This window comes from Tiliqua scincoides, chromosome 15 (genome assembly GCF_035046505.1).
Source record: "Tiliqua scincoides isolate rTilSci1 chromosome 15, rTilSci1.hap2, whole genome shotgun sequence".
NCBI classification, from domain to species: Eukaryota; Metazoa; Chordata; class Lepidosauria; order Squamata; family Scincidae; genus Tiliqua; species Tiliqua scincoides.
The window spans coordinates 4,546,270-4,571,367 of NC_089835.1; the positions used below are offsets into that span (position 1 = coordinate 4,546,270).

At 57.4% G+C, this 25,098-nt stretch overlaps 2 protein-coding genes and 1 pseudogene across 2 annotated transcripts; 2 read left to right on the plus strand and 1 right to left on the minus strand.

The window, feature by feature from the left end:
* Positions 1–6,792: 6,792 nt before the first annotated feature.
* Positions 6,793–15,404, minus strand: ETV3 (ETS variant transcription factor 3). Its single transcript, XM_066610303.1, has 5 exons — positions 15,312–15,404; positions 13,487–13,557; positions 12,327–12,564; positions 10,760–10,875; positions 6,793–8,850 (listed from the first exon to the last, which is right to left on the minus strand). Exons 2-5 carry the CDS (start codon positions 13,542–13,544, stop codon positions 7,664–7,666), a joined length of 1,599 nt encoding a protein of 532 aa, XP_066466400.1. The 5' UTR covers positions 13,545–13,557; positions 15,312–15,404; the 3' UTR covers positions 6,793–7,663.
* Positions 15,405–17,214: 1,810 nt separating this feature from the next.
* LOC136635175 (uncharacterized) lies at positions 17,215–20,190 on the plus strand. The gene is made up of 6 exons (XM_066610323.1): positions 17,215–18,194; positions 18,637–18,660; positions 18,828–18,898; positions 19,141–19,203; positions 19,289–19,477; positions 19,940–20,190. Exons 1-6 carry the CDS (start codon positions 18,160–18,162, stop codon positions 20,167–20,169), a joined length of 612 nt encoding a protein of 203 aa, XP_066466420.1. The 5' UTR covers positions 17,215–18,159; the 3' UTR covers positions 20,170–20,190.
* Positions 20,191–22,944: 2,754 nt separating this feature from the next.
* On the plus strand, positions 22,945–23,061 carry LOC136635379 (5S ribosomal RNA; annotated as a pseudogene).
* The last annotated feature ends 2,037 nt before the right edge of the window (positions 23,062–25,098 follow it).

Genomic DNA, 25,098 nt, shown 5'->3' on the forward strand with positions numbered 1-25,098 from the left:
AGATGCCACTTGCTAGCCAGTGCCACGATTCTCTCCGTCCCGCCATGTCTTTGTCGTCATTCCTCGTGGATTTTGTATTTAAATAAACAGTTCCATGACTCCCAAGATTCAATATGGTAGACTGTGTGGCTTTAAACAAGCCCCCACAGGGAAATGAGGGGGAGGTCTTCACTATCCACCCCCCCAGGCTACTTAAAATGGAACAAATCCCCCCCCCCCAACCTTATGCTAGCATTTCCCCGACAATTTTATTAGGTGCGTATAGGAAGCAAGGTCTCTGCCTGAGGAACTTACAATCTGGCACTTGGGACGAGATAATGGGGGGGGGGGGCAAATGGACAAGCTGGGGAAGGACCTGCAGCTCAGTTCTGGTCTGGAGGGGGCTTCGGGCCAATGCCGGAAGCCTTTGCAGAAAGGGTGGGTGGGAGGGGGAGCTGGGTGGGAATTGTGCGGCTTCAAGAATGTAGTACAAAGGAGGCCATTGTTCAGCCAGACCCCCACGAGAAGTGGAACAGCATGCTTCTGAGGCATAGGGGGTGGTCTACATGACCCCTGAACACAGTAGGGGGGTCACGTAGTAGGGGGGGTCACACACCCCACGGCCCCTTTTAAAACACACAGCTCTTGCCTTTTCAAGCTCCTATTTTGAGCAGGTCTCCACTGGACACCAGGCAGGAGTCAGTATGGTTTGCAAATAGCCCACAGAAACTTGGGGGGGGGAGCTGTTGCAGACCTCCACCTGCCCCCCCCAGCCCACCTTCCTGGGCCCTTGCAGGGGACTGCAGCTGCTCCGCTAAGCAGCCGTTCACAGTTTCTGGAATGGAAAGGGGAGGACGTGGAGGAGGCCATGGACTGCAGGGAGGGCTACCTGGGGAAGGAGGCAGAAGCCCTCCAGGGTTGAGTTTCCAACCAGCTGATCAGTTTGTCAGAGCAACAGCCAATTAAAGTGGCTTTCAAGCCCCAGAAATGGGCTTAATCCTGGCATCCTAATCCCAGGGTGTTCCAGAAGCACCTGGACTGCGTGGGCTGGGCGCAGCCAGAGGTGTCACGGAGCTCTCCTCTGGTAAGGCAACAGGCCAAGGGCCAGCTAGAGACACGACCAGCTCTTTGTTGCCCAAGAGAAATGCCTGTGATCCGTGCCACCTTCCCTGAGGACTCCTGGCAGCCAGCGCCACGTTACCCCTCCTGGCTGGCAGAGGGGACCAAGACCACACCAAGTGGAGACCGTGGCCCCATGACCGCTGCCCCTGTGGTGGGAAGGGGCCAGGATTCCGCCTCTTTCTCCAGTCACGAGGCACACCTTAACCTGGACCTGGAGTTTCCCCCTCCACCCCCAGTATCTGGGTCAGAGGAAGAGCTGGTGGCCTCCCAGGGAGAGGAGTGGAGGCGCTGCCGAGGGCCAAGCCTGCCAAGGGTGTGCCAGGTGTTGCAAGCTCCTTGCGGAAGTCAGTGAGGCAACTCCGGGCTCCGTTGCCAGCTTCCCACTTCCTTACCCCGGGTCCGGCCTGCCGGATGTCGGCCTTCAATCACGCAGCCGAACAGTCCTCCACCCTGGGAGGCCGTTGCAAAATCCAGGGGAAATAAATCCGTCCTCCCAGGTTGGTCTGGCCTGCCGTGACCCCGGCGTGTTGGCAGACGCTCAGGTCAGCCAGCTCTGGGGAACCCCATGGCGGGGAGAATGGAGGCACGCCCAGCAAGCCGCGACTTCAGCCCAAGCAGCCTGGCTCATCATGGCTTCCCGCTGGATGCAGCATCTCCTGCTCTGCACCTGGGGGGTCTCTGGGGCCTGAAGGGTGGAGACTCTGGGAAGGTTTCTGCAACGGCTGGCCGGCCTTCATTCCGAGCCCACACACATCCTCTTCCTCTGTTGGGAGCATCAGCCATTGAAAGACAACTGCCTCGGAGCAAGTCTCTCCCCCCCCTTCATGCTGTTGTTGTTCCATGTGCACCTTCAGATGCAGCCCCACAAGCCTGGAGACCAGCCTCCTCCTGCCCCCATTCACATTTGTTTCCTTAAGGGGAAGGGGGAGATGAGAAATGGAAAGGGCAGAAGAGAAGAAAGTGTCCAAATGAGGACCAAGATAAAGCAATTACCTGATCAATACGAGTGAAATTGAGTCATCTCGCAGATCAATAGTGCCCCCCTCCCTCCCCTGCCAAGTAGCTGCAAACAGCCACTTGTGAGAACGTGACAGCTCTGGGTGGGAGGAGAGGGGGTGCCCCTTGCAGACCCACAGCAAAAACAGACACACGCACACACCACCCAATGTGCCTGCCCTTGTGGTGGTCCAGACCACTGCCGCCTCTGGCCATGTTCTCCCTGCACCAACACCCAGACTGGCAGCTCCTGGGGCTTTGGGGGCTGAAGGCACTTCCAGCCATTGCCTTGTGCCACCATGGTTGCGTTCAAGCCAAGGCGGGCTGGCTTCTCAAACCCCCAAACTGAGCGCAGCACTGAGCCCAGCTGGTTGCCAAGGAAGGCAATGGGGCAAGGGGTAGCCAGCCTGAACCAGGGAGGAGCCCACCCTCAGTGTGTGTGTGTGTGTGGGGGGGGGGTCCTGTCCTTGCTGGCTGCTCTTCTGTCAAGTGCCCTGGAAGTGCCTATCAAAAGAGCAAGGCTTCTGTCTCTACCTTCCCCCAAAGAGGCCAAGTGGAAAATACGCCATGGGCTGCCAGAGCCTTGTTGGGGAGAGGACTCTTGTCTCCTGCCCCCAGCATCTGACTTCTGCTGCCCCCTCCCCAGGAATGGAGATTGGCTCCCTTTCTCTCACAGGGCTCAGCTGCCCCCACTTCACCTGAATGGGGGCATCTCCCTGGACAGCTGACCAAGGAGGTGACGCCCAGCCTGTTCCAGACAGGGCTCCACTCCACCCTCAAGGGTTGAGTCTGCAACCCAGGGCTGCTCCTATCTTACTGAAGCCCAAGTGGCTCCAGTGCCACCACCCCCCCGGACGAGAGAGCCTGGCAGCACCTATCTATGCTTTGGGGGGGGGGGCCCTCCGGGCTAGACTACTGCAGCATGAAAATTCACCTCGCTAGTGCTCACCAGCACCTCTCGCTGCTGGCCCATTTCAGAAAACCCTCGCGTGCTTACCCAGAAAACCTTACGTGGCTGGGGCACTCGTGGACCACCCATTCCTGCTTCCCAAGAAATGTCATCCCCAGGGGCTATTCCCCAAGTTCCCTGCATCCAAAGTCAGGCGTGGATGACAAGAGACGGAGCCTTGGCGGTGTCACCTAGTCTGTGGGATGTCTTCTGCAGGGAGACTCACCTGGCGTGACCCCGGCTGTTCTTTTGCGGCCACAGCGACACCTTTTGCTTTTAGTGGGTGGTCTTGCAATACGGCTGTGCAACTCTTTGGACGCTCTTTCCTCTTGCTTTGTAAGCAGCTCCTGGCACGTTCCTTCGCTCCTGGAGCTGGCTGCTTAAAAGATCTGTGCACAATGGTGATGGAGACAGTGAAGTTCTGGTCGCTGCATCTCAAAAAGGATATAGTGGAAATGGAAAAGGTGCAAAAGAGAGCGACTAAGATGATTACGGGGCTGGGGCACCTTCCTGATGAGGAAAGGCTACGGCGTTTGGGCCTCTTCGGCCTAGAAAAGAGACGCCTGAGGGGGGACATGATTGAGACATACAAAATTATGCAGGGGATGGACAGAGTGGATAGGGAGATGCTCTTTACACTCTCACATAACACCAGAACCAGGGGACATCCACTCAAATTGAGTGTTGGGAGAGTTAGGACAAAAGAAAATATTTCTTTACTCAGCGTGTGGTTGGTCTGTGGAACTCCTTGCCGCAGGATGTGGTGATGGCATCTGGCCTGGACGCCTTTAAAAGGGGATTGGACAAGTTTCTGGAGGAAAAATCCATTACGGGGTACAAGCCATGATGTGTATGCGCAACCTCCTGATTTTAGAAATGGGCTATGTCAGAATGCCAGATGCAAGGGAGGGCACCAGGATGCAGGTCTCTTGTTATCAGGTGTGCTCCCTGGGGCATTTGGTGGGCCGCTGTGAGATACAGGAAGCTGGACTAGATGGGCCTGTGGCCTGATCCAGTGGGGCTGTTCTTATGTTCTTAACTACAATTCCCAGAAAGCCTTGCAGGTCTCTTGTTATCAGGTGTGCTCCCTGGGCATTTGGTGGGCCGCTGTGAGATACAGGAAGCTGGACTAGATGGGCCTATGGCCTGAGCCAGTGGGGCTGTTCTTATGTTCTTAAGCCTCAAACACAGACTTAACAGCACCCAAGAAGGTAGCCAAGGAGAGGTACCTGAGGAGGCTTCAGATCTATGTGCTGCTCCAAGAAGTGGGGGAGGGGGAGAGAGAGAGAGGGAGACCGGGAGGCAGGCCTTCCGCCAGGCTAATTTCAAAGGTTTATTTAACTTTTTTTTTAAAATTTGAGGTAAAATACTTTTTTCATATCAACTTCCATAACAAAATACAGAGCTATCAGATACCCCTGGAAAAAAAATATGTATATTATACATATATTTCTATAACATTACATCATATATATAATATATATGCCAAACTTTCTTTGTTGTTGTTGTTGTTGAAGACTTTCTATAAAGTGGAACGTCTAAAAAGGCACTGCACAAAAGCATATGGGCTAGTTAATGTTTTTTTTTTTCCATTTTTTTGTCTTTTTACACACAATTTCAAATCCTGCCTTACACGGGACAAAAAAAATACCTCAAGCTAAGAGTGCCGCGGCTCGGACGCACAAAAATCCCTGCTGCGGAGAGTCAAAAGCGCCAGGGAGACAGGACTGGGTCTTGGGGAGGCAGAAAAAAAAGTAATAATAATAATAATAATAATAATAAGTCATGATTAATTTTCTCTTTTTAAAACATCCAGAAAAAAAAAAATCATCAGTAAATACTTTTTGTCATTTTAAAACACTCTAAAACAATCGAACAGTTCCAAAAAGTCTAAATGGAAATCAAACCAAAGAAGTCGCCTGCCCGCCTTGCACACGTGCACTAAAACCCACCCAGGAGCCATAAGACGCATTAAAACCCACCCAGGAGCCACAAGACCAGTGGGGGGGAAAAATCACCTCTCAAAAGCAAAAGGGTGATGGTGTTTGTTAAAAGGGGGGCAGCGAATCAAATGCCTCTCTTGTAGAATGACCGCTGGCCACGGCCGAGAAAGCCCACGGACTGCGTCTTGGTGGGAGAGGGGCAGGGTGCTGGCCATCAGCTGGGGGGGTAATCCAACCCCAGCAGCTTGCTGCCCCACACCTCCACGCCCGACAAGGCTGCAGGACCAGGCAAAGAGGAGAAGCAACACCTTCCCCACAGGCCAGAACGTGCCACTTCAGACAAGGTGGCAGGCCCAAAAGCCGGGCACACCCGGGGGCGAGGCCCACCTGAGGGCTGCATGATGCGCAGGGTGGGGGAGAGGAGCCAGGCGCCCCTCCGCACCCAGCCCTCTTGCCGCAGCTGTCAAGGCGCCACTGACCGTGGCAGGGTCTGAAAGCCACAAGCAGGCCCCCCCAGCCGCCCCCCCCAAAGGGGAGGAGTGGTGTGAGTGCTCCTGGACCCCACCACCCCGCAAAGCCTTCTCTGACCAGGTGGTGGGGCGCGATGTGGCGAGTTGCAAATTTTTCCAAGTTTTCCTGTTTTTCTTTGTCGTGTTTTCTACAAACAACAAATCAAAAATTGGTTTAAAAAAATGCCAGCTACGTGCTCCTGGTTTGCCGCAAGCGGAAACGCACGCAGGCCCCCTCCACCAGCGCAGGTATTTGGCACAACAGACTTTCCTGCAAAGTGTGTGGTTGTTGACGGGCTGCCCCTGTGAAGGGAGATTCTGGTCGGTGTGCCCCCTTGCAAGACCAGCCAAGGGAAGGGGGAGCTGCTTCCCTTCCTGGGCAGATCCGCCCCCCCCCGCCTGGCCCAGAGAGCGCCCCCGCTGCCCCAAGAACCTGAGACCGTATCCCTGAACGAGAGGGCTCCCTCTGCAGTGCCAGCGCTGCTGGCGGGGAGAGGTGCAGATGAGGGGAGCCTTACCCACTCCTGAGCCGTCTGCAGCAGGAGACCAAGAGACCTCCCTCTCCACCCACCCGCCCACTCCAGCCCCACATCCGATCTGGGCACTTGGGTTAGGGGGACCGATGCTTGCATTCACTGATCCAAGGCCGCATGTTTCAGTTCCTGAGTTTGAGTGCCCCTCTGCCGCCAACGCCGCTGCCAGCCCCCCACCCCTCACTTCCTGGGCAAGCCTCCATGCCCCCAGGGCTCTGGGTTCTGACTCTGCCACCCCAGGAACAGTGGCCCAAGCCAGGGAGAGCCACCCAACATAAGGTATGCGCCTGGGGGCAAGACGATGGCACTTCCCTGCCCCAGACCCCTTGTCCACTTGCCGCACACACCACCCTGTGTACACCACAACACCAACTGTCTCCCAACTGCTCTGTCACACATCTGAAAAAGGCTTCTATGGGGTCACCCCTGCCCCAGAGTCTGGGGTCTCAGCCCAGCAGTGCCTGAAAGCCTGGCCTCACACGCACGGCCCTCACCTGGCCACGCAGGGAGCACCTCACAGCTCCCTGCCTCCCCTCACTTCTGGTCCTCCACAGGGAAGACACCGGCTCCCAACAGTACTCCCTGGGGAAGGAGTGGGTCCGCAACCATGTATCCTCCCTTTGACCCCCACTCCCCAGCCCCCCCCAGTGGACTCAGCAGGGCCCGCCTCTCCACCACATGGACCTGCCTGCTGGTTTGCAATTCCCTGAGCAGTAGGCTCTCCACACAGCCCCCTCCCTGCCATTCCGGACGCGAGGCAGATGCCCACCATCGCCGCCTGGACGTCAGAGTTAAGGCAAGAAGGGGAGGCAAGCTGGGCAAGTGGGAGGGAGGGAGGAGAGCCCCCCCAACATTCATTTTGTGGGCAGGCTCTGTCCAAACACCCCCCCCCAAAAGACCAGGAGGAAAATGAGAAAGGGGGGGTGGTCTTCTTAAAGGCATTTGGGTTCTTATCCTCATATAAATAAATCCACATTCCTGTCTCGTCCCTGAAAAGGTTTTACAACGGCTCATCATGGCTTTGTCAATATTGGAACAAGAAGTGCGACCACACGGTCCTGCCCCTCCCACCCCAAGCCCTGACATTACACTTAAGGCTGCAGAGCCCTGTGGTTGGCCGCGCCGGCCTACCACCTCCGCTCTCAGGCTGAAAGACCTGAGCCACCCCCAAGGCAGACCCGACCCACCCCCAAGGCGCGTGTCTTCCAATCCAGAAATGAGACACTCCCCGGTTCTGAAGCTGGGAAGGCCCTCGTTGATTTCCGTAAAAGAGAACTATATACATTCAGACCAAATCTTGCTTCTATAAAAGCTGCGGGGGGTGGGGAGGGAGCCTAAGCGGGTCCTCGGCTTCGGCGGAAGCAGCACACGGAAGCAGCTTCTCCGGAAAACAGTCAAGTGGCTTTGCGCGTGGAAGAAGCAAGCCTGGCCCGAAGAGGCCAGCCTCCGCCCCCACCCGCCTCTCTGAGCACGACAGAACTGTGTTTCATACTGCAAGTCACAAACAAAGCAACCCCGCCCCAAAACCTTGGATCAGTCAGCCCGTTCTAGCCTCCGTCTTCCTCCCCACCTAGGCAAACTTTGCTACATCACGATTCAGGGGCACCCAGTGCCGTGGGTCCGCCGGCGTTTCTAAGTATCCACTGCGGCCTTGGGGGCCAGGAGGATGTGTGGGGTGGCCAGGCTGCTGCTGTCCCAGTGAGACTTCCTGCCCTGGCCCACCTCGGGGGCATCGGCCTGCCAGTCCCCATTCCAACGGCGCTTCAGCCGCAGCTTGGGGGGCATCACAGCATCCTCTCTCTTCTCCGGGGCCCCTGGCTCCCCCAAAGGCTCCTGGGGGGCCTTCTCGGCGGGTCCGTCTTCCGGCTTGGCAGCTTTCTCCACTGCTGGGCTGCTGCTCTGGGCAGGGCCGGGCGGCGCAGCAGGCCAGGGGGGAGCAGCAGGCCGAGCAAAGAGGGGCTTCTCACGGTCCTGGCTTCTGGGGGGCGGTGCTGCACTCGTTTCCTCGTCCCGCTCTCCTGGGCTTCTCTCGGGGGACTCTTCGCCGCCAGCCTCCTGGTCCGGCATGGGCTCCACCTTAATCTGGAGTGGCGCTGGGGGTGCCTGGGAGGCCCCAGAGCCTCCGCCGCTTTCCAGGCGCTCGCGGTTTTTGCGTCCAATGGGAGGGGGCTGCAACTTAATGGGGTACTGGGGCTGATCCTCAGGAGGCAGCTGGCACTGGAGGGGTGGGACGATCAGCCCCGGGTAGCGAGGGAAAGTCCGGGGGCTGAGGTGGTAGTTGAAGACGGAGCAGGCCTGCGAGTGGAGGTAGTGCTTCATCTCCTCGGGGCTGAAGGAGAAGCAGCTGCTGCCGGCAAAGGGGCTCATGCCTGGGGAGGGGCTGTAGGAGAAGAGTGTGGGTGTCAGGGACAAGGCCGGGGAGAGGGGCACATTCAGGACCCCTCCGCGGGCTGGGAGTGGCGACACTGCAAAGGGGCTGTGGGGGTCAGGATACAACCCTGGCCGGCTGAAGAGCGGGAGCACCAGGTCTGGCTTGCGCTTCTGAGGCCCGAGGCCGCCTGCGGGGGCAGCCGGATTGCGGGAGGGCAGGGGGTCCGCCCCCCGCCGCCAATCTGGAGAGCCGCCGTCCAGTTCGGGACCCGGAGAGGACTTCTCGCCAACCCCGCCGTTGCTCAGAGCCTCTTGGCCGGACGGCCCGAGCGAGCGGCCCAAGAAGCGGCTGGGCTGGGCGTCCTCAGTGGGCGAGTGGCCATCCAGCGGTGGGAAGTGGAAACGGGACGAGGCTGTTGGGACCGGAGGGGCGCTCTGCGGGACAACACCTGGAGCGAGGAGGAAAGGAGATGGCGCGTTAGGGGACAGGTGACCGGCAGACTCTGCGGTCTGGGGGCGGCATGAGCCGGACACAGAGAAGACAGGTGCAAATAAGCACCAGGGTCCAGGCCACGCCTCCAACTCCTGCAGTCCATGACAGCGGGGAAGCTGGCTCCTGCCACCCCTCAGCCAAGGAAATGGCCTTTGGACACTGAGCACAACCTCCCTGCTCCCCGCAGGCGCAGCTGCCGCCTGGTCTCAGGGCTGAGCTCCAGCAGTCTCCTCCCAAACAGGTTTCCCTTCTTCCTCGGGCGAGAGAACACAGGCCTGCCCCAGTGAGCACACATTCCAGGGCTCCTGCCGCCTCTCGCCTGCTCTGTGCCAGCCCCAGGGAGCAGAGGGAGTGCCAGGGAGCGGGGAGGCTGGGGCCTGGGCGAGCAGTGTCAGGCAGGAGCCGCCCAGACCTGTTGCCAGGGTCCTCGGAGTGCCAAGCCTACAGCCTCGCCTTCCACTCCGCAGCCTCTGCTCCAACCCAGAAAAGGGACAGGGGCTTGAGCCCAGCTTCCCCTGCTCCAGAGTGAAAACCCCCACCACGTATCATTTTTTCTGTCCTGTGTTTTTAGCTTAAGGAAGTAGCAACCCACAGAACCTTAAGGTGGTGACTCTAAGCCTGCCTATATTTGCACATAAAGAAGGAAATGCACTTCTGTTTGCAAGGAAGAAGGAAGTACACAGGTACACAGGTGATACATCATCCAGTCGCAGCACGTCAAAGTGCGAAGGATCCTTAGCGGACTAGATTCCAGGGGTGCTCAATAGGTGGATCGCAATCTACCGGTAGATCGCGAGGCAAAATGAGTAGATGGCGGAGCCCTGTCTCTCCAAACTGTTAATATGTCAGTTTCCTCTAGTGACTAGACAAAACTGACATATTTAGCTAAACTGACACTGAAACTGACACTTTAGCTGCTCTTCAGGCAGGCAGCAACAAAGCTGACGAAACTGACTAGACTCCAGCAGGGGCTCCATACATTAAAGGGGGTGTCTGTCAAACGCTTCCTTCCCCCCTGGTAGATCTCCGGGCCTTGCTGGGTTTCAAAGTAGCTCTCGAGCCAAAAAAGTGTGAGCACCCCTGATCTAGTCCAACCTCCGGCTCAGAGCAGACAGCTACTGCAATGTCCCTTGGAAGAGGCCTCCCCTCTTAAGAGACTGCCGGAGCAATGGCTCTTCTGGCAGCCCTGACAAGGGCCTGGAACAGACCTCTTAATAACCATTTCCTGAACACGCTTGTCTGACCAGGGGTTTTGGTCTGATTCGCCAAAAGTTGCAGCTCTGCTGCTTGTTAACAGGCCAGGCGTTGTGGCTGCTCACTGGAGGGGCTGCCCCATTCCCAAAGGAGGGACAGGGAACTGCTGTCGGGGAACGGGGCTTCTCTAACAGCAGGAGTAGACTTTGGGCAAAGGTCACCAGAGGAGGCCCTAAGGCATTTGGTTCAGAACAGCTGCCCTTCAGGAGTGCCTGAGGCTCCAGGCCTTGCTTGGAAAGGGCAGGAAGGAACAGTGGCACCCCTTCGGACAGGAAGCCCAACCAGAAGACGGGGGTGACCAAGGACGCTGGCACAGACCGTCCCAAAGTGGCAGCTGCTCCTGGGGTGTGTACGGGCTGCAGGAAGCAGCACGGCTGGACCTACTGGCAGAGGGGTTGCTCCTCAGTCACGTGGTCAACGTGCGAGGCGTGTGACTGAGGAAGAAGGGTTGCTGTTGTTCCAAAGACAGCTCTGAACATCCAGGGAGCGTGTCCACCTCAAGAGCCCTTCGCTTCCCGACAGGTGAAACACGGCACTTGGGAGGCTGCCCTGATCCGAACCTGGCCCTGCCCCACCCCAGACCGGGCAGCAAGAAGGCGGTCCCTGCTCACCAGTGGGCCGGATGTTGATGAACGGGTAGTTGGGCATCACCAGTTTGCTGAAGTTAAACTTGTAGGTGAAGCGCTTCCCTTTGGTCTTGTGCAGAATCCGCTTGTTGTAGTAGTACCTGGCAAGCAAAAAACCACCACAATGTCAGCACAGGGGAAGGCGCCCCTCCCCCCCAAAATAATTATACAGGTATTTTTTTGATTGTGTAAATCAAAGGCAGAACCAGATCAGGAAGGGACACCCAGCACCTTCCTCCTAGAAGCAGGTGCTGCTGGCTCACCCAAAGGACTTTGCTTCCCCTCCCGTAAACCAATCCCAGCCCTGGGCCGCTTCCTTCCTGCCGCATATGCAAATGTGGCCTTGTTGATCTTGGCTGTGCCAGCAGAGAGGGGTCAGAGGGCACCCTCATGTGTGTGGCAGAGCTGCAGGGCACCCAGGCTAAGGTCTCTCCTTGGCCCCTGCCCTGGCAGAACTCTATGCGTCCCTGAGGCAGGAGCATGCGAGAAGGAGGCTTCAGGGCTTTGGACATGTCACCCCAACGTCATCCCAAAGCAGACCTGGCAAGCTGGGACAGGCTGGAGGGACGAGCGCTCAGGACCGCAAGGGGTCCAGTTCATTCCCAGGCCTCCCTGCCTGTTTGGAGTCACGTTCCCAGTCGGACCAGAGCAGAGCCCAACACGCCCCACATGAGGCACACCCTCCAGGCAGAGCTGGGGGGCTCCTGGGAACAAGGCAGCCTTTCCTATCCTCCTTGTAGTACTATACGCACATAATATACATCAGGTCTCTAGCAGCCTTGAGGATGCAAGGCCACAATTATTAACAATTTATTTTATTTATTATTGCTATTGTTAAACAAAGTATTCTTTCTTCCTAGACCTCTCTTTTTGGCCACTCATTGTTATTTAGTGAGTCCTGGGGCTAAAAGGTTTGGGAAACACTGCTTTAACAGGCAGCAGCAAAAACAACTCCTCCTTGTAGGTTGACCCAGATTTTGAAAGAGGGCCCCAGGGCAGAAAAGAATGAGGAAAGGGCCTACAAAAGTAAGAAAGCCTAGCCTCAACACCCTGCTGATTGAAGGCAACAGCAGGACAGAGCTCTTGCCTGGTTCTTGCCTCTAGGCACTACTTCTGGGGCTCCCTGGAGACACCCAGTTGCTAGCAGGACACAGAACCAGGTGGGTCTGATCCAGCTGGGTTAATCGTGTGTGCCGTAAGTTCAACAGCACGCTACTCTTAACACGCAGCTTACTCAGAAGCAAGCCCTCGTGAGCTCAACGGGACTCGCCCCCCCAGGTTCACGGGCAGAGAATTTTCACCCAAGTATTTGAGACCACAGAATTCCTCAACAAAGAAACGGCAGCTCTGCCCTGCTGGCCCACTTTCCACGAGCCGTCGGTGGTCGGCTTCCACCTCACTGTCCTGTGGGATTCTGTCACCTACTGAAGGGGATTTGCCACCGGGTAACCTTCAGGCACGAGAGGTGGGGACACAAGTGCCTTCCGTTCAACTGCCACACAAGCCCTTCGCCAGGCTTCTGACCCCCCAGCCCCCTTCGCCGTGTCCTCACCTGAGGGCCCGACTGAGCTTGTCGTAGTTCATCTGGGGCTTGCACTTCCGCCGGCCCCACAGGCGGGCCACCTCGTCGGGGTCCTTGATGACAAACTCCCCGTACTCGCCCTGCTGCCAGGCGATGACGTGCCGAAACTCCTCCTTCTGCAGCAGCTCCAGGATGAAGTGCCACAGCTGGATCTGCCGGGAGCCCGGGCTGGACTCCGTCTTGTAGGCCCAGTCGGGGAAGTGATAGCCTGAAGAGCCCAGTGAAAAAAGAACCACTGTTTGGTGGGGCAGGTGAGAAACAGGGCCTCCTAAGCCAACCTCCTTCCTTCCCAAGAAGTCCTTCTGTGATGGGATACCAGCCTGCTCTGCTTTGGCCACCTCTCCTTCTAACGTGGTTTTTCCTTTGCAAGACACTTTCAGCCATTCTTTTCACAGAAAAGTGGTTTAGGTTCAGAAAGAGAAAAAGCCTTATTGGAGCCTCCTTCACGAGAGCTGCACAGGAGCTCGGTCCTACCATTTACCTGTCTGCAACTGCGAAACACTGTGTGAGGATGCAAGTCTGGTGGTGCAAAGCGCCTCTGGGGCTGAAGGTCTGGACTCAAACAGACCTCCCTGGCTAAGAGGCTTGCTCTCTCTCTCTCACAGGAACATTGTGGAGTCAAACAAAAAGATTACAAACCGTGACAACAAAAAGCGCGCCCGCAACACGGCAGACGACAGCAGGGGGAAAAATCACAGCACTGTACACCCCTCAGCTTCCACTTCCCACCCTCAGCTGGGGTCTCAATCAAGGTGATACCTTTCCCAGACCTAACTGGATTGAAGCCAGGACCATCCGCAGGTGCCCGCCGCCCCAGCTCATGGAACTCATGCCCCTCCCAGTTCTTTGCTCACCCCTGACGTGTGCAGGGCCCCGGGAGTCACCCCCGGGAGGTGCTGGTCCCCCGGCTCAAAATTCTTATCTGCCTGCAGTCCTGCCTGGAAAGCACTACAAACGAGGACGGGACCACACGCCGTAACGAGGTCGATGCCCAGAAGAAAGGCTGAGTTAACGCCTCTGCGAAGCAGTGGGTGGCAGGCCACACATGAGTCCAGGCCTGTCCTCACGCCCAAAGGGAAAACAGACATCAAAACTGAGAGGGACCGGCTGCAGGAAGACAGGTGCCTTACCTCCTCCGCCGCCGCCGCCTCCTTCTGGCTTCTCCACAATGGGGCAGCCTGCCTTCATCCTGCTGATTTTGCTGTATGTTCGGAGAGACAAAAACCACCATTAAATCTTCCCGCTCAATCACCACGCTCAACCTCGCAGCCTCTCCTTCACCCCAAGGGGGTTGCCTCTAACCAACCCTGCCAGCGTCCAGACTGAGAGCACCACGGCTGCAATTAGAGGACACCCAACAATTCAGCAAGGGCCGCCAAGGCAGCCTCTAGGGTTTGCTGCTCTGTCTTCCTGCAAAATCCCACGGCGAGGCAGGCAACAGCAGAGCACTCAGGCTGGGAAAGTCCAAACACGAGGAGAGTTCTCCCAGCTGGGGACTGTGCAAGCTCATTTAGACGAGGGCTCGGGGCGCAGCCAGCAGGGAAGAGGAGGAGCCCCACTTCCCCCTTGGAGGCGGCGGCACATCTTCCACCAATTACCCTGTTCTGACGAAACCCATGTGGGGCACAACCCAGCCAGGTGCTTCTCCCTCCATGCTCTTTGGCTCCCACAGAAAGAGAGGCACGTGACCCTCCCCGGCTGCTGCCTGACTCAGGCAAGGAGGCTTCATGGGAGTCCCAGAAGAGTCCTGGCTCTGGGCCAGCAAGCAGCAGGAGACGGAGGAGAAGGATGAAGCCTAACCAGGCTGCTTGCGCTGCCCTCCGCCACCCATGGCAGACGCACCATTGCAGGGAGACGGGAAGGGAAGGTTGGGCCAGGCTGCTGCCTGCCTGCCAAGATTCCTCCTTGCACAGCAGTGCTGCAGAGCTGGGGGAAAGGGGAAGAGTGAGCCAGGAGTCGGAAGGGTGTTGGGGGAAGAGTGGGAGGCTGTGGAAGAGGATGCTTGTTCTTCTGGCAGTTAGGGGGTGGTGGTGGTTCTACTCCAGAGAGCACCAACAGGCTAAGCCCCCCCCCCCAGTCAGCAAGGCACAGGGCCTAATAGAGCTGCCCTTTGTCACTCATGGCAGACACACCATTGCTAGGAATGGGGAGGGAAGCTCAGTCCAGGCTCCTGCCTGCCTGCCAAGGGCCAGCGCTGCAGAACTGCGGGTAAGAGGAGGGTGAGGCAGGAGTCTGTGCAGAGAAGGTGGGTGAGCCAAGACACAGCTCCAGACCCAGCCTGATTCCGGCAGAGCCTTTTTTCCTTCTGGAACCCCCCCCCCCCAGGTGGGGTGGATTGGAAGAGGCCAGGTGGCAAACGCCCCCCATATGGGAAACACCCAGGGTATGCTTGCCACACCAGCTGCCTCGCCCTCCTGTGTTTGGGCAGGGGGTCAACGGGGGCTGTGTCCTGTGGGGGGGTCTCCAAAGAGGGAATCAGCCGGGGTGGGGCCCTGGAGTGCCTGGGCTGCCCCCCCGCCTGTTGGAGGAGGATGGGAGGGGGGTCCCTGGACCCCCACACACCCAGGGGCTCAACAAGGCTCTCCATCCCTGCGGCCAGGAGCCTCAGGTCAGCAGCTCTGGCCTGGGCTGCCCCCCCTGAACCGCTGGAGGAGAGGGGGGTCACTGGAGCCACCCACACCCAGGGGCCCAGCAGGGCTCCCCCTCGCTCAGCCCCCCCCGCCCAGAAGCCTCTGGTCAGCTGGGGGGTCCTGGGCTGCCCCCCAGGCCAGTTGGGGGGAAGGGAAGGGGGTCCCTGGACCCCCACACACCCAGGGGCTCAGCAGGGCTCCCCCAGGAGCCTCAGGTCAGCCGGGGGGGCCTGGGGCTCGCCCTCCCCCCACCAGGCCCCCACCCCCAGCGGCCCCCACCCAGGCGCCTCTGGCCGGCCAGCCCCCCCACGAGGCCCCGCCTCACCTGGCCTCCCGCTCCTGCGGCGCGCGGCTCCCTTCCTCGGCCGGCCCCCGGCCCTGCCCGGCCTCCCCTCCCCCCGCTGGGCCCGCGCGCTCCTTCCAGCCACAGCCAGCCAGCCACGGCCACCGGAAACGGAAACGCCTCCGCGGCGCCCACACTCCCCTCCGCCCTCCTGACTCACCTCGCGCGTCACTTCCTGGGAGCGGGGAGGTGCCGGAAGTGGCCCTGCTGGGGCGAAAGGGCGCAACTTCCGGTGCGGGAGGAGGGACTTCCGGTGAGGACCACTCCCCCCGCCCAAACCGTGCTTTTTTTTGTAAGCGACCGTGAAGAAGTAAGCGCCAGGCGGCGACTCTTCGGCCCCCTGGAGGCGGAGCGTAACTAAGCGGCCTTCAGGTTCCCTCACAGCGGCGTCCAATCAGTGAGCGCCTAGTGCGCTTGCGCCGTAGCGCGCGGTGACGCTGCTGGCCTTTCCCGGCCCCAAACCCGGAAGTGCCCGTGGAGACCATAGAATCTCGCCAACAGGGGGAAGGAAGCGACGCGGAAAGAAGCGGCTGTGTGCGTGTGCGCGCGCAGGGCTTCTATGGGGGCGTTTCATTGGCGGCCTTGGGCACGTGGTACAAAGCCTGGCTCCTCCCTCTCCTGGGTCTGCTAGACAGAAGGGCTCCAGTGCCCCCCGCTGGCTGGTCCGCGTTTAGCAGGCTGGGCTGGAAGGTCAGGTCCCTGCCCCGAGGGGTTTGCAGTGCAAGGCTCCCTTCTGAAGGCAGGGAGGGAGGCCCGGTGTGCCAAAGGGTTTGCAGTGCTCGGGGCGCCAGGAGCTGGGAGGGGCTGGCCGGGGGGGCTCCAGTCCCGCTCCAAGGTCTGGACCGCCTGGTGGGAGCAGCGTTCCCGGGGCGGCGAGAGGCTCCAGGGCAGGGTGGCAGAATCACAGGTAGCCAAGGCTCCAGAGGGGGCAAGGTGTCTCCTGGGGGCAAAGGAAAGGAGGAGTCTGGAGAAACAGCAAAGGCCGAAACGCCCCCAATGTCACGAAGAGGAAGTATTTTGGGGGGGTTCTTGAAACACATTCTTGATCTGTCCAGCAACGTAGCAATAATGTGCATGGAAGAAATGCATCTCTGCCAGCCATGGAAAATGTCTTCCCTACATAGAAATAACCTGCAACATCTCCGTTCGTTCACACACCAGTGCAACACACAGGCCTGCAACCCTGCAAAAGTAAAACATATCACTGGGATGCAGGTAGTATTGACATTTTGAAAGTGCCTATTTAACACCTATATAGCATCTATCTAGCACCTATCTAACACCTATATAGTGCCTATCTAGCCTATTTAGCACCTATATAGCGCCTATCTAGCACCTATATAGAGCCTATGTAGCGCCTATCTAACACCTATGTAGCGCCTATCTAACATCTATCCAACACCTATATAGCGCCTATCTAGCACCTATATAGCGCTTATCTAGCACATATCCAACACCTACCTAGCACCTATCTAGTGCCTATCTAGCACCTATCCAACACCTGTCTAGCGCCTATCTAACACATATCTAGCGCCTATCCAACACCTATCTAGCGCCTATCTAGCACCTAACCCTATCTAGCGCCTATCCAACACCTATCTAGCGCCTATGTAGCACCTATCTAACCCTATCTAGTGCCTATCTAGCGCCTATCTAACACCTATCTAGCGCCTAACACCTATATAGCGCCTTTCTAGTACCTATCTAGCACCTATCCAACACCTAACACCTATGTAGCGCCTATCTAGCGCCTATCTAGCACCTATCCAACACCTATATAGCACCTATCTAACACCTATCTAGCGCCAATATAGCACCTGTATAGCACCTATATAGTGCATATCTAACTATACAGCGCCTATCTAGCGCCTATCCAACACCTATCCAACACCTATCCAACACCTATATAGCGCCTAACAACTATATAGCGCCAATATAGCACCTGTATAGCACCTATATAGTGCCTATCTAAGATCTATATAGCGCCTATCCAACACCTATGTAGCGCCTATCCAACACCTATATAGCGCCTTAGCACCTATCTAACCCTATCTAGCGCCTATCGAGCACCTATCTAGTGCTTATCTAACACCTATCTAGCACCTATCCAACACCTATATAGCGCCTATCTAGCACATATCCAACACCTATCTAGCACCTGATGGACACCTGATAGACCCACCCAGCAAACGAGCGAATTTTGTGCATATTTTCCAGATAGCCCAATTACAGAGCTGGGTGAGCCCAATTCTAACCGAGTCTGGATAAATGGCTTCTCGGGGCTGCATTCAGCCCACGTGCCTTATGGTTGTCACCTGCTCCAGGGCACAGCAGCCTTGCCAAACTCCAACTTCCTTGCGCACAGAGATCACCTGCAGGCATCACTCGGATATTGGATGAACTATGCGAATGTGCGGGTGGGGTGAAAGCAGCAGCGAGTGACATGTTTCAGCCCCTGGACCGAAGAGTGCTCCAGCTCTGAGTTCAGGCTGTCCTGTGTGCAGCAACAAACAGGGACCGTGACCATAAAGCAGGAATGGTGGCTGTCTTGTACTGTCTCAGAAGCCCCCCCACTCTGACAGGTAGGCCCCAAATGAGGAAATGGGGGGTTTTCCCCACAGGTCAGGGCGAGCATCATCCAGCACAGCAGAAGGGCATTGGAGTGGGGGGAAGCAGGAACACATGAGAGGATGGATACTGGCCTGACCAGCCAGCAGCTAAGCTCTGACCTCACAACTGACCCGGGAATGCTGCAGGCTGGGCTGCCTGGAGACCTACGAGGATTCTGCAGGTTGGCAACCCTAGCCTCGAGAGACCCTTTGGCTTCACAATGAGCTGCTTCTCTTGCAAGCGTCACCATCGCAGGTAATCCTTGATTTGAGGCTGCTAGAAATGTTCTGAAGCCTAGTGGTGGCCAAGATATCAGGATCCCTGCCCCAGGATCTGCGTCTGGGAGTGACATCAGCTCTGTTGGAATCTTTGGGGCAAGCTGTGACCCAGCTTGCCTGTGTCCTGTTGTGCCAAGAGTCCAGGTGACAGCCTGTGGAGGGGTGTTGGGGGCATCTCAGCTCGCCACAGGGTAGCCTTGGCTGTAGACCACTGGCCCTCTGTGCACATTGAGAGAAGCATCGCTGCTGGTGTAGCGGCAAGCGGGCAGAAGAACAGGCTTGCCCACTCTCTAGTGAGCGGGCACTGGGTTTTGTGTGTGTCGGACTGCCCTTGCTGCCCTGCCAGAGTCTGGGAGCTTTGTGGGGCCAAGCCAGAGAAAAACTCTTCCCTGCCCATGTTTCTCTTTCTCCTGTTCCAGGTCCAGGTACGAAAAGGACGACAGGTAAGTGACTCCCCTTCTTGAGCTCCAGGTGTGAGAAGGGCTCTGGGCAGGGCAAGGATGTGCAGGTGGAGGCTGGGGGAGGGGGCAATCCCTGGCCCCTGCAGCATTTTGCCAGCATGTAGGTCTCAACCAGGCAGCTGTGCAACCGCCCCCCTTTCTTATTTAAGACTGTCGGAAGATGAAGAGCCAGGAGAAAGAGCTAGAAAGGAGAAAGGGCTTGATGCCGTAGCCAGGGAGGGTGAGTCTCAGCTTCCGCAAAACCAGCTCTGGTAGCTGCTGGGAAAAGACCCCTGCCTGAGGGGGGCTGCTAGTTGGGCCAGGATTGGTGCCCGGCTTGTTCAGGGTAAGGGACTTCCGGCTGTGCAAGTGGCAGACAGAGCCTGTCCAGGATGCCCTTTTACACCTTCTGGTTTGGGGAGGGCTGCCTTGCCAGGGGTGGGACAGCCCCTCCCTTGCCCATCCTGGGTTTCTTCTGTTTAGGGTGCCCCCTTCAGGCACAGCGCCCGGCTGAGCCCAAGCCCAAGACAGCAGCGGCCAAGAGTGGTAAGCAGGAAGATGAGACCCTTGGCCCCTCTGTGCTGCAGGCCGAGCTCCACTGTCTGATGCCGTTTTCTCTGCTGCCTGGCAGGTGACCCGGAAGGCCACGCCGTCACCACCGCCCTTGCGCATGCACCCCCCACCGACGCGCCCGGCTCCGAGACTGCCCCGCTTGCACCCTTGCCTGCCGTGTCCCTTCTGCGTCCCCCTCCAGATACGAAGGTCTTCTTACAGGAGCTGGAGAGCGTGAGGGATTCCCAGGCCCACCATCTCCAGGAACGTAAGGCTGAGTGTGGGCCTCCGTCCCCCTCCCTTGAGCACGCCATGTGTGGGCTACAATTCTATGGGAGCACAAGGGTGGTGTGGGGCTCGAGTCTCGGCTCCCAAGAATCTTGGCTTTCATATTCTCAGACAAGGAACACCAAGGCCGTAGCCCTCCGGAGAGTTGCAATAACCTGCTTGCAGACATGCGGGCAGTGGTTCTGCTGGAGGCCGGAGGCCAGAGAGGAGGCCTGCGGAAAGGCAACTCAGTGGCCAAGCCTTTGCAGGCTGAAGGTCTGGGCAGGTTTGGTCTCTGGCAGCCTCTCCAGTGGAAGGAGCTGGAAGACTCCCTCCCATCAGTGCAGGCAGTCAGGAAACCAAGGGGGACTCTGAGAATTGCCGATGGTGGGGGGGTGTAACCTGGGCAACCCCCCCCTCCAGCCTTGGCCCTCGTTTCTCAGTGCCCGCTTGTGCCCTGCAGGCAGCAAGGCCCTCCGCAGCTGCCAGGACTGCCTCAGGACCCTCAAGGCCATGCGGGAGCATCTGCAAGCGCTCAAGGACCGGCTCCGGAAGATAGAGGCCGAGCTGGGCATCCAAGTCCCTCCCCAGGAGCTGTTCCCGGAAGAACTGAAGGAAGAAGCTGAAGCTGGAGGAGAGCAGCTCCCTCTGCCCCAAGCGGAGGCCCTAGGAGAGAAGCAGGCAGCAGAATAGAGACTCAGAGGCAGGGGAGGGAGACAGACCCAGGGGGTTGTAAATATCTCAGGAACAAACTTTTTCATCTATCCGAGAGATGCGAGGCTTGTCTTCTCTTTTGGGGAGGTTCTGGTTATTTCACCCCCCCCCGTCAAGTACTTTGCCCCCCCCCAGGGCAGGGGACACCCCATTCCAGTCCCACTGCTAGCCAGCGGCGACAAAAGTGACCACTCGTCCCTTTCCAGGGCAGACCTTGCTGAGGAAGGAGCTGAGGCCCCTCGGAGGGGCGGTTCTGGTGTAACGCCATTCAATAATCTCTTGTACTGAATAGTGCCTAGAACAATCTGGTAGGATCACTTTTATTGTACGAAAAGACCTTTGCAAGGGGAAGTGGCTGCCTTGGTCTCTGTCTCCACCTCACTCCGTTTCCCCATTGCCTTTGAGTAAGAAAGCAGGGCAAGCTCATCGGGACTCCCCTAGGGAAACTCGGACCTGGGCCAACTGGTCTGTCCTCCACTGCCAGCACCCGCTCTCTGTCCTTCTCCAGCTGCACTGAACACAAGAACTCTTGCCGTGGCACTCTGGGGTCGACACACCACACCATGTGGCTCGGTCCCTGGAGAGAGATACCCTCTGGAGTCCGCAAGAGAAGTGGACATTCAGGAAATACTTTGTCCTGCTTTTATTCTGGTAGTAGCCTTGACTGCAGGACACCCCCACCCCTGGCAGCGACTTCTCACCGGACCTCACCTGGTTTGCTCCTTCTCTACTGTTTGCACTAGCTCTCGATCAAAACTATGGCCCGCCCAACCAGAAGCGGTGGTGATAGATGGTGGCCCGCCCAACCTCAATGGTGGTGATAGACAGGCAGAGACTGAAGGACAGGAAGCGAGAGAGGTGGCCCTGGGGTGGGAGGGGGCAGAAGAAAAGCCAGATCAGCCTTCCCTGTTCCAAGTTTCTGAGAACCAGACCAGAGTCCTGCTCAACCAGATCAAAATGGGCCGGTCTGGAGCCAAACAGCTGCCTTTGGGGGGCCTGCGAGCAGCCCTTTCTCACTGATCTTTCTCAGCAGCTAGTGGTCGAAGGTAGCGTGTACCCAAATCTGAAGGTTCTACAAGGCCATCACAACAGAGAGGGACTTTGCCTCCTTCTTGTTGATTAAGAATGCTTAATTCCCCTTCTAGACTCCTCTGACCTACTCCCTTCTCAGAGAGAGAAATGTGATTGGAGGGGGGGGTATGCTGCTCTGCCACAGATGGACAAGTACCCTAGGTCCTCCTGCAGGCCGACCTCCAGCCCCTGCAGACGTACCTGGCCAGAGCTGACACTGATGACATGATGGCAGCCAGTGAGGGTGCTCGGTTTCTTCACTAGCTATGAGAAAGGGGCAGGCAGGATGGTTTGCAGCAGGAGCAGGGCCAGCTCTCCCCCAAAGGGCCTGTCTGCAGCCACAGGTTCCATTGGAGAAGCCCCTCCCACTTCTTTGCCCAACTGTCCAGTGACCCAGGAAGGAGGGAGGGGGCCGCTTCTGCCCTCCAGGGGAGCCACACCTGTCCAAGCCGCTGGATTTTAGGCTGCTTCCGGAAAAGGGGGTGGAGCCTGGCGCTCTGCCTCGGGTTGTGCCTGAACTCCTCCAACAGGCTGGTGCCCCTGTCTTGCCACCCAGAAGCCTCCTGGTCCTGGGGTATGCCAAGGTGTCCTGTGCAGAGCATAGGTGGCTCTGAAGGCCAGCAGGGACAGTGGCCAGAATGAGCTGTAGCTGGACAGGAGAAGGGGAGGGTCTGCCAGGAGCCCAGCTGAGACCCCAGCGAATCTACTGCGGCCTCCTGTCCTGGGGGGAGCCTCTGGGTGCCTGTCCCTCACCCTGCAAGGCAGGTGATTGCCTTCTCTCACCTGACTCCAGCAGACTTCCTCTAGCAGCAAGATGGCCAAGTACAGGCGGTGACAGGTCAGCTAGGACAGCTTGCCAGGGACTCGGGAGACAGCTCCATAGCTTGTCCATGAAGAACTCCTGTGGGGATGGGGGGAGAACAGAAGGTGAGCTCTGCTGGATCAGGTCAAAGGTGGCCCACCTAGTCCACCTTCCGGCATCTCAAAGTGGTCCACCGGATGCCTCCAGGAGCACGCAAGAGATTTACATCCTGTTACCACCCCTTTGCACCTGGGATTCTGAGGTAGTCCAGAACCAGGAGGTTGCGCAAACTCATCAGGGCTTGTCACCTGGGATGGACTTTCCCTCCATCATTCTGTCCAACCCACTTCTAAAGGCATCTAGGCCAGATACCATCACAACCTACCCCAAGGCAGTAGGTCTGGCTCAGTTGGTAGAACCGCCACCTTGTATGCCTGAAGATCTGAGGCTGCCGGTTCGAAACAACTGGAAGTACCCGAGAACGACACGCTGATATACTGATGAGCTGACCCTTGGTGGCAGAGAGGAGTTGCCGTCAAGTGGAGCATGGGAGGCGAAGGGCCAGAGAGGCCAGACCGGGAAGGAATCTAGCTGGAAGGAGGAGTTCTATGAAAGACTAGAACTATTCAATTGTAAAAATCCCTACCGGGGTTTAGAACAGCCTGCCTATGCAAAACGCCTTGGATTAAAGTCTGAGGAGAAATCTGACGACCAAAGAAAAGCAGTATATAAATACCTGTATAAATAAATAAATAAACCTGTGGCAAGGTCTTCCACAGTGACCGCCAGCCCCTGTCCAGCCATTCCCATCCGGCCCCCCTGTTTGCCCAACCCTCTTTGATGGGCGTCTAGGCCTTCAGATGCCATTTCCACATCCTGTTGCAAGGAGCTGTTACCCTGCACGTGCCCGATCTCGTCTGATCTCGGAAGCTAAGCAGGGTCAGGCCTGGTTAGTACTTGGATGGGAGACTGCCTGGGAATACCCAGTGCTGTAGGCTTATACCATAGTCTTTCGAGACTGAAGGTTGCCAAACATCTCTCTATACTGAACACAATCTCCGGATCTTGTCTGATCTCAGAAGCTAAGCAGGGTCAGGCCTGGTTAGTACTTGGATGGGAGACCGTCTGGGAATACCCAGTGCTGTAGGCTTATACCATGATCTCGGAAGCTAAGCAGGCTCAGGCCTGGTTAGTACTTGGATGGGAGACTGCCTGGGAATACCCAGTGCTGCAGGCTTATACCATAGTCTTTCGAGACTGAAGGTTGCCAACCAATGGGTAAAGAAAGTATTGGAAGGGTGAGTTCCCCTGACCCCTCCCCCCACAGGGCCTAGCCTCACCAGGATGTAGGCATCGGCCAGGAAGCCGTAGAGGGCAAGGATGCGAGCGATGCCAGCCACCTAGAACTTCTATTCCAACAGGGGCGAGGAGGAGTCCGCCATGGTCGCTCTCAGGCCTGCTGTGATGCACCCACCAAGTTTTTCCTTATCAGCTCTCATCCGGTTTCTTCTGGCCCTGTTCAGACAGATTGAGAGAAGAACTAGAGAGGCACGGCATTGTCCAGAATTTCCAGTTTCAAGTGGAAGAGCATTCATGATCTCCATGTGACAGCATGCGCCACTGTGGCCCTCCAGTGCCATCAATAAGGCAGCCTTCCTCCCCCTTTACCCTGGACAGCTTGGGAGCCAGTGAGGGAGGGCAGGGAACGTGCCTCTTGTCCCCTCCAGTGGCTGTTGCTGGGTGCCCTTCAGCCCGGCATCAGCCAGGTGGGAGGGTTGGGGGGACAGCATCTGCCCCCGCCTAGCCAGGCAGCTGGAGAGGGCCCAGGTGGGGCTGACTGGAGGTCCTACAGGCACTGTGGGGAGGGAGGGCTGCTCCCCCACCCCACGGCACCTGCTGTTGGTTTAGGGCCTCTAAACCTCTCCTCACCCCTTCTAACGCCCTCCCCACCTCCAGCCCTCAAAAATGTGTAAAATATACAATGTGGACCTTCTATTGAAAATTTGGGACACCTCCACACTAGTGGGATGTGATGGGATGAGAGGGGATACGGGAAGCTTGCTCTCTTGTGGGCTCCCTGGGGCACATGGAAGGCCACTGTGTGATACAGAAAGCTGAACAGGGGGGGGATGGGGGAGATGGGGGGGACGGGAGCCTTGGCCCAGTAGAGCTTTTCTTTTGCTTGTTCTTTTGCCTGTAAAGCAGGGTGCTTTACATAAGAACAAATGAAAGAAGATCCCTGCTGGATCAGGCCAAGCGTCCCCCAGTCTGGACTGAGCCACAGCTGCAGTATGTACCCAGTTACCAGAGCGCCCCCCCCAGCTCCTCCTTGTGGGTTTTGTCAAACTGAATTTGCTGAACTTGGGGCCATTTTGGTGAAACACAGACTTTTCTAAGGACTGCCAGGAACTCACCCTGTCCTCCTGCTCTTCTTACTCCAGCGTAGCCACAGGATCCTCTCAGTCTCACACTATGCTCCACCTTGTCTCAGCAGAGCAGCGCCCCCTGCAGTTCTCCCCTCACAGTGACCATCCGTGGTCAGAGGGCACCATGCTGGACCTTCTCCTGAACCTAAACACAGCCCATTCCCCTACTAGCAAGAGAAGTCAGAGGGGAACTGGAAGCGTGGTCCTTCCCCCTACGACCAAGAGGAGTCAGAGAGCATCTGGAAGCACAGCCCTTCTTCCCCCTACTACCACAAGGAGTCAGAGGGCATCTGGAAGCATGGCCCTTCCTCCCCCTACTACCAAGAGGAGTCAGATGGCAACTGGAAGCACTGCCTTTCCCCCTACTTCAAAGAGGAGCCAAGAGGATAAAATGGAAGGACGGTCCTTCCCCCTACTACCAAGAGGAGTCAGAGGGCACCTGGAAGCACCAGTGCTTTATCAAACGACGCTGCTTCCTGGAGAGGAAGGGCTTCCTGAAGCAGATTTTGGCCCAGGCCCCTCTGCCCAAGTGGGCAAGGCAAGGACAAGGCCAAGAAAAGATAAACTCAAGAAGAGGAAGGCCGTGGACAGGCAGAACGATGAAGCAGG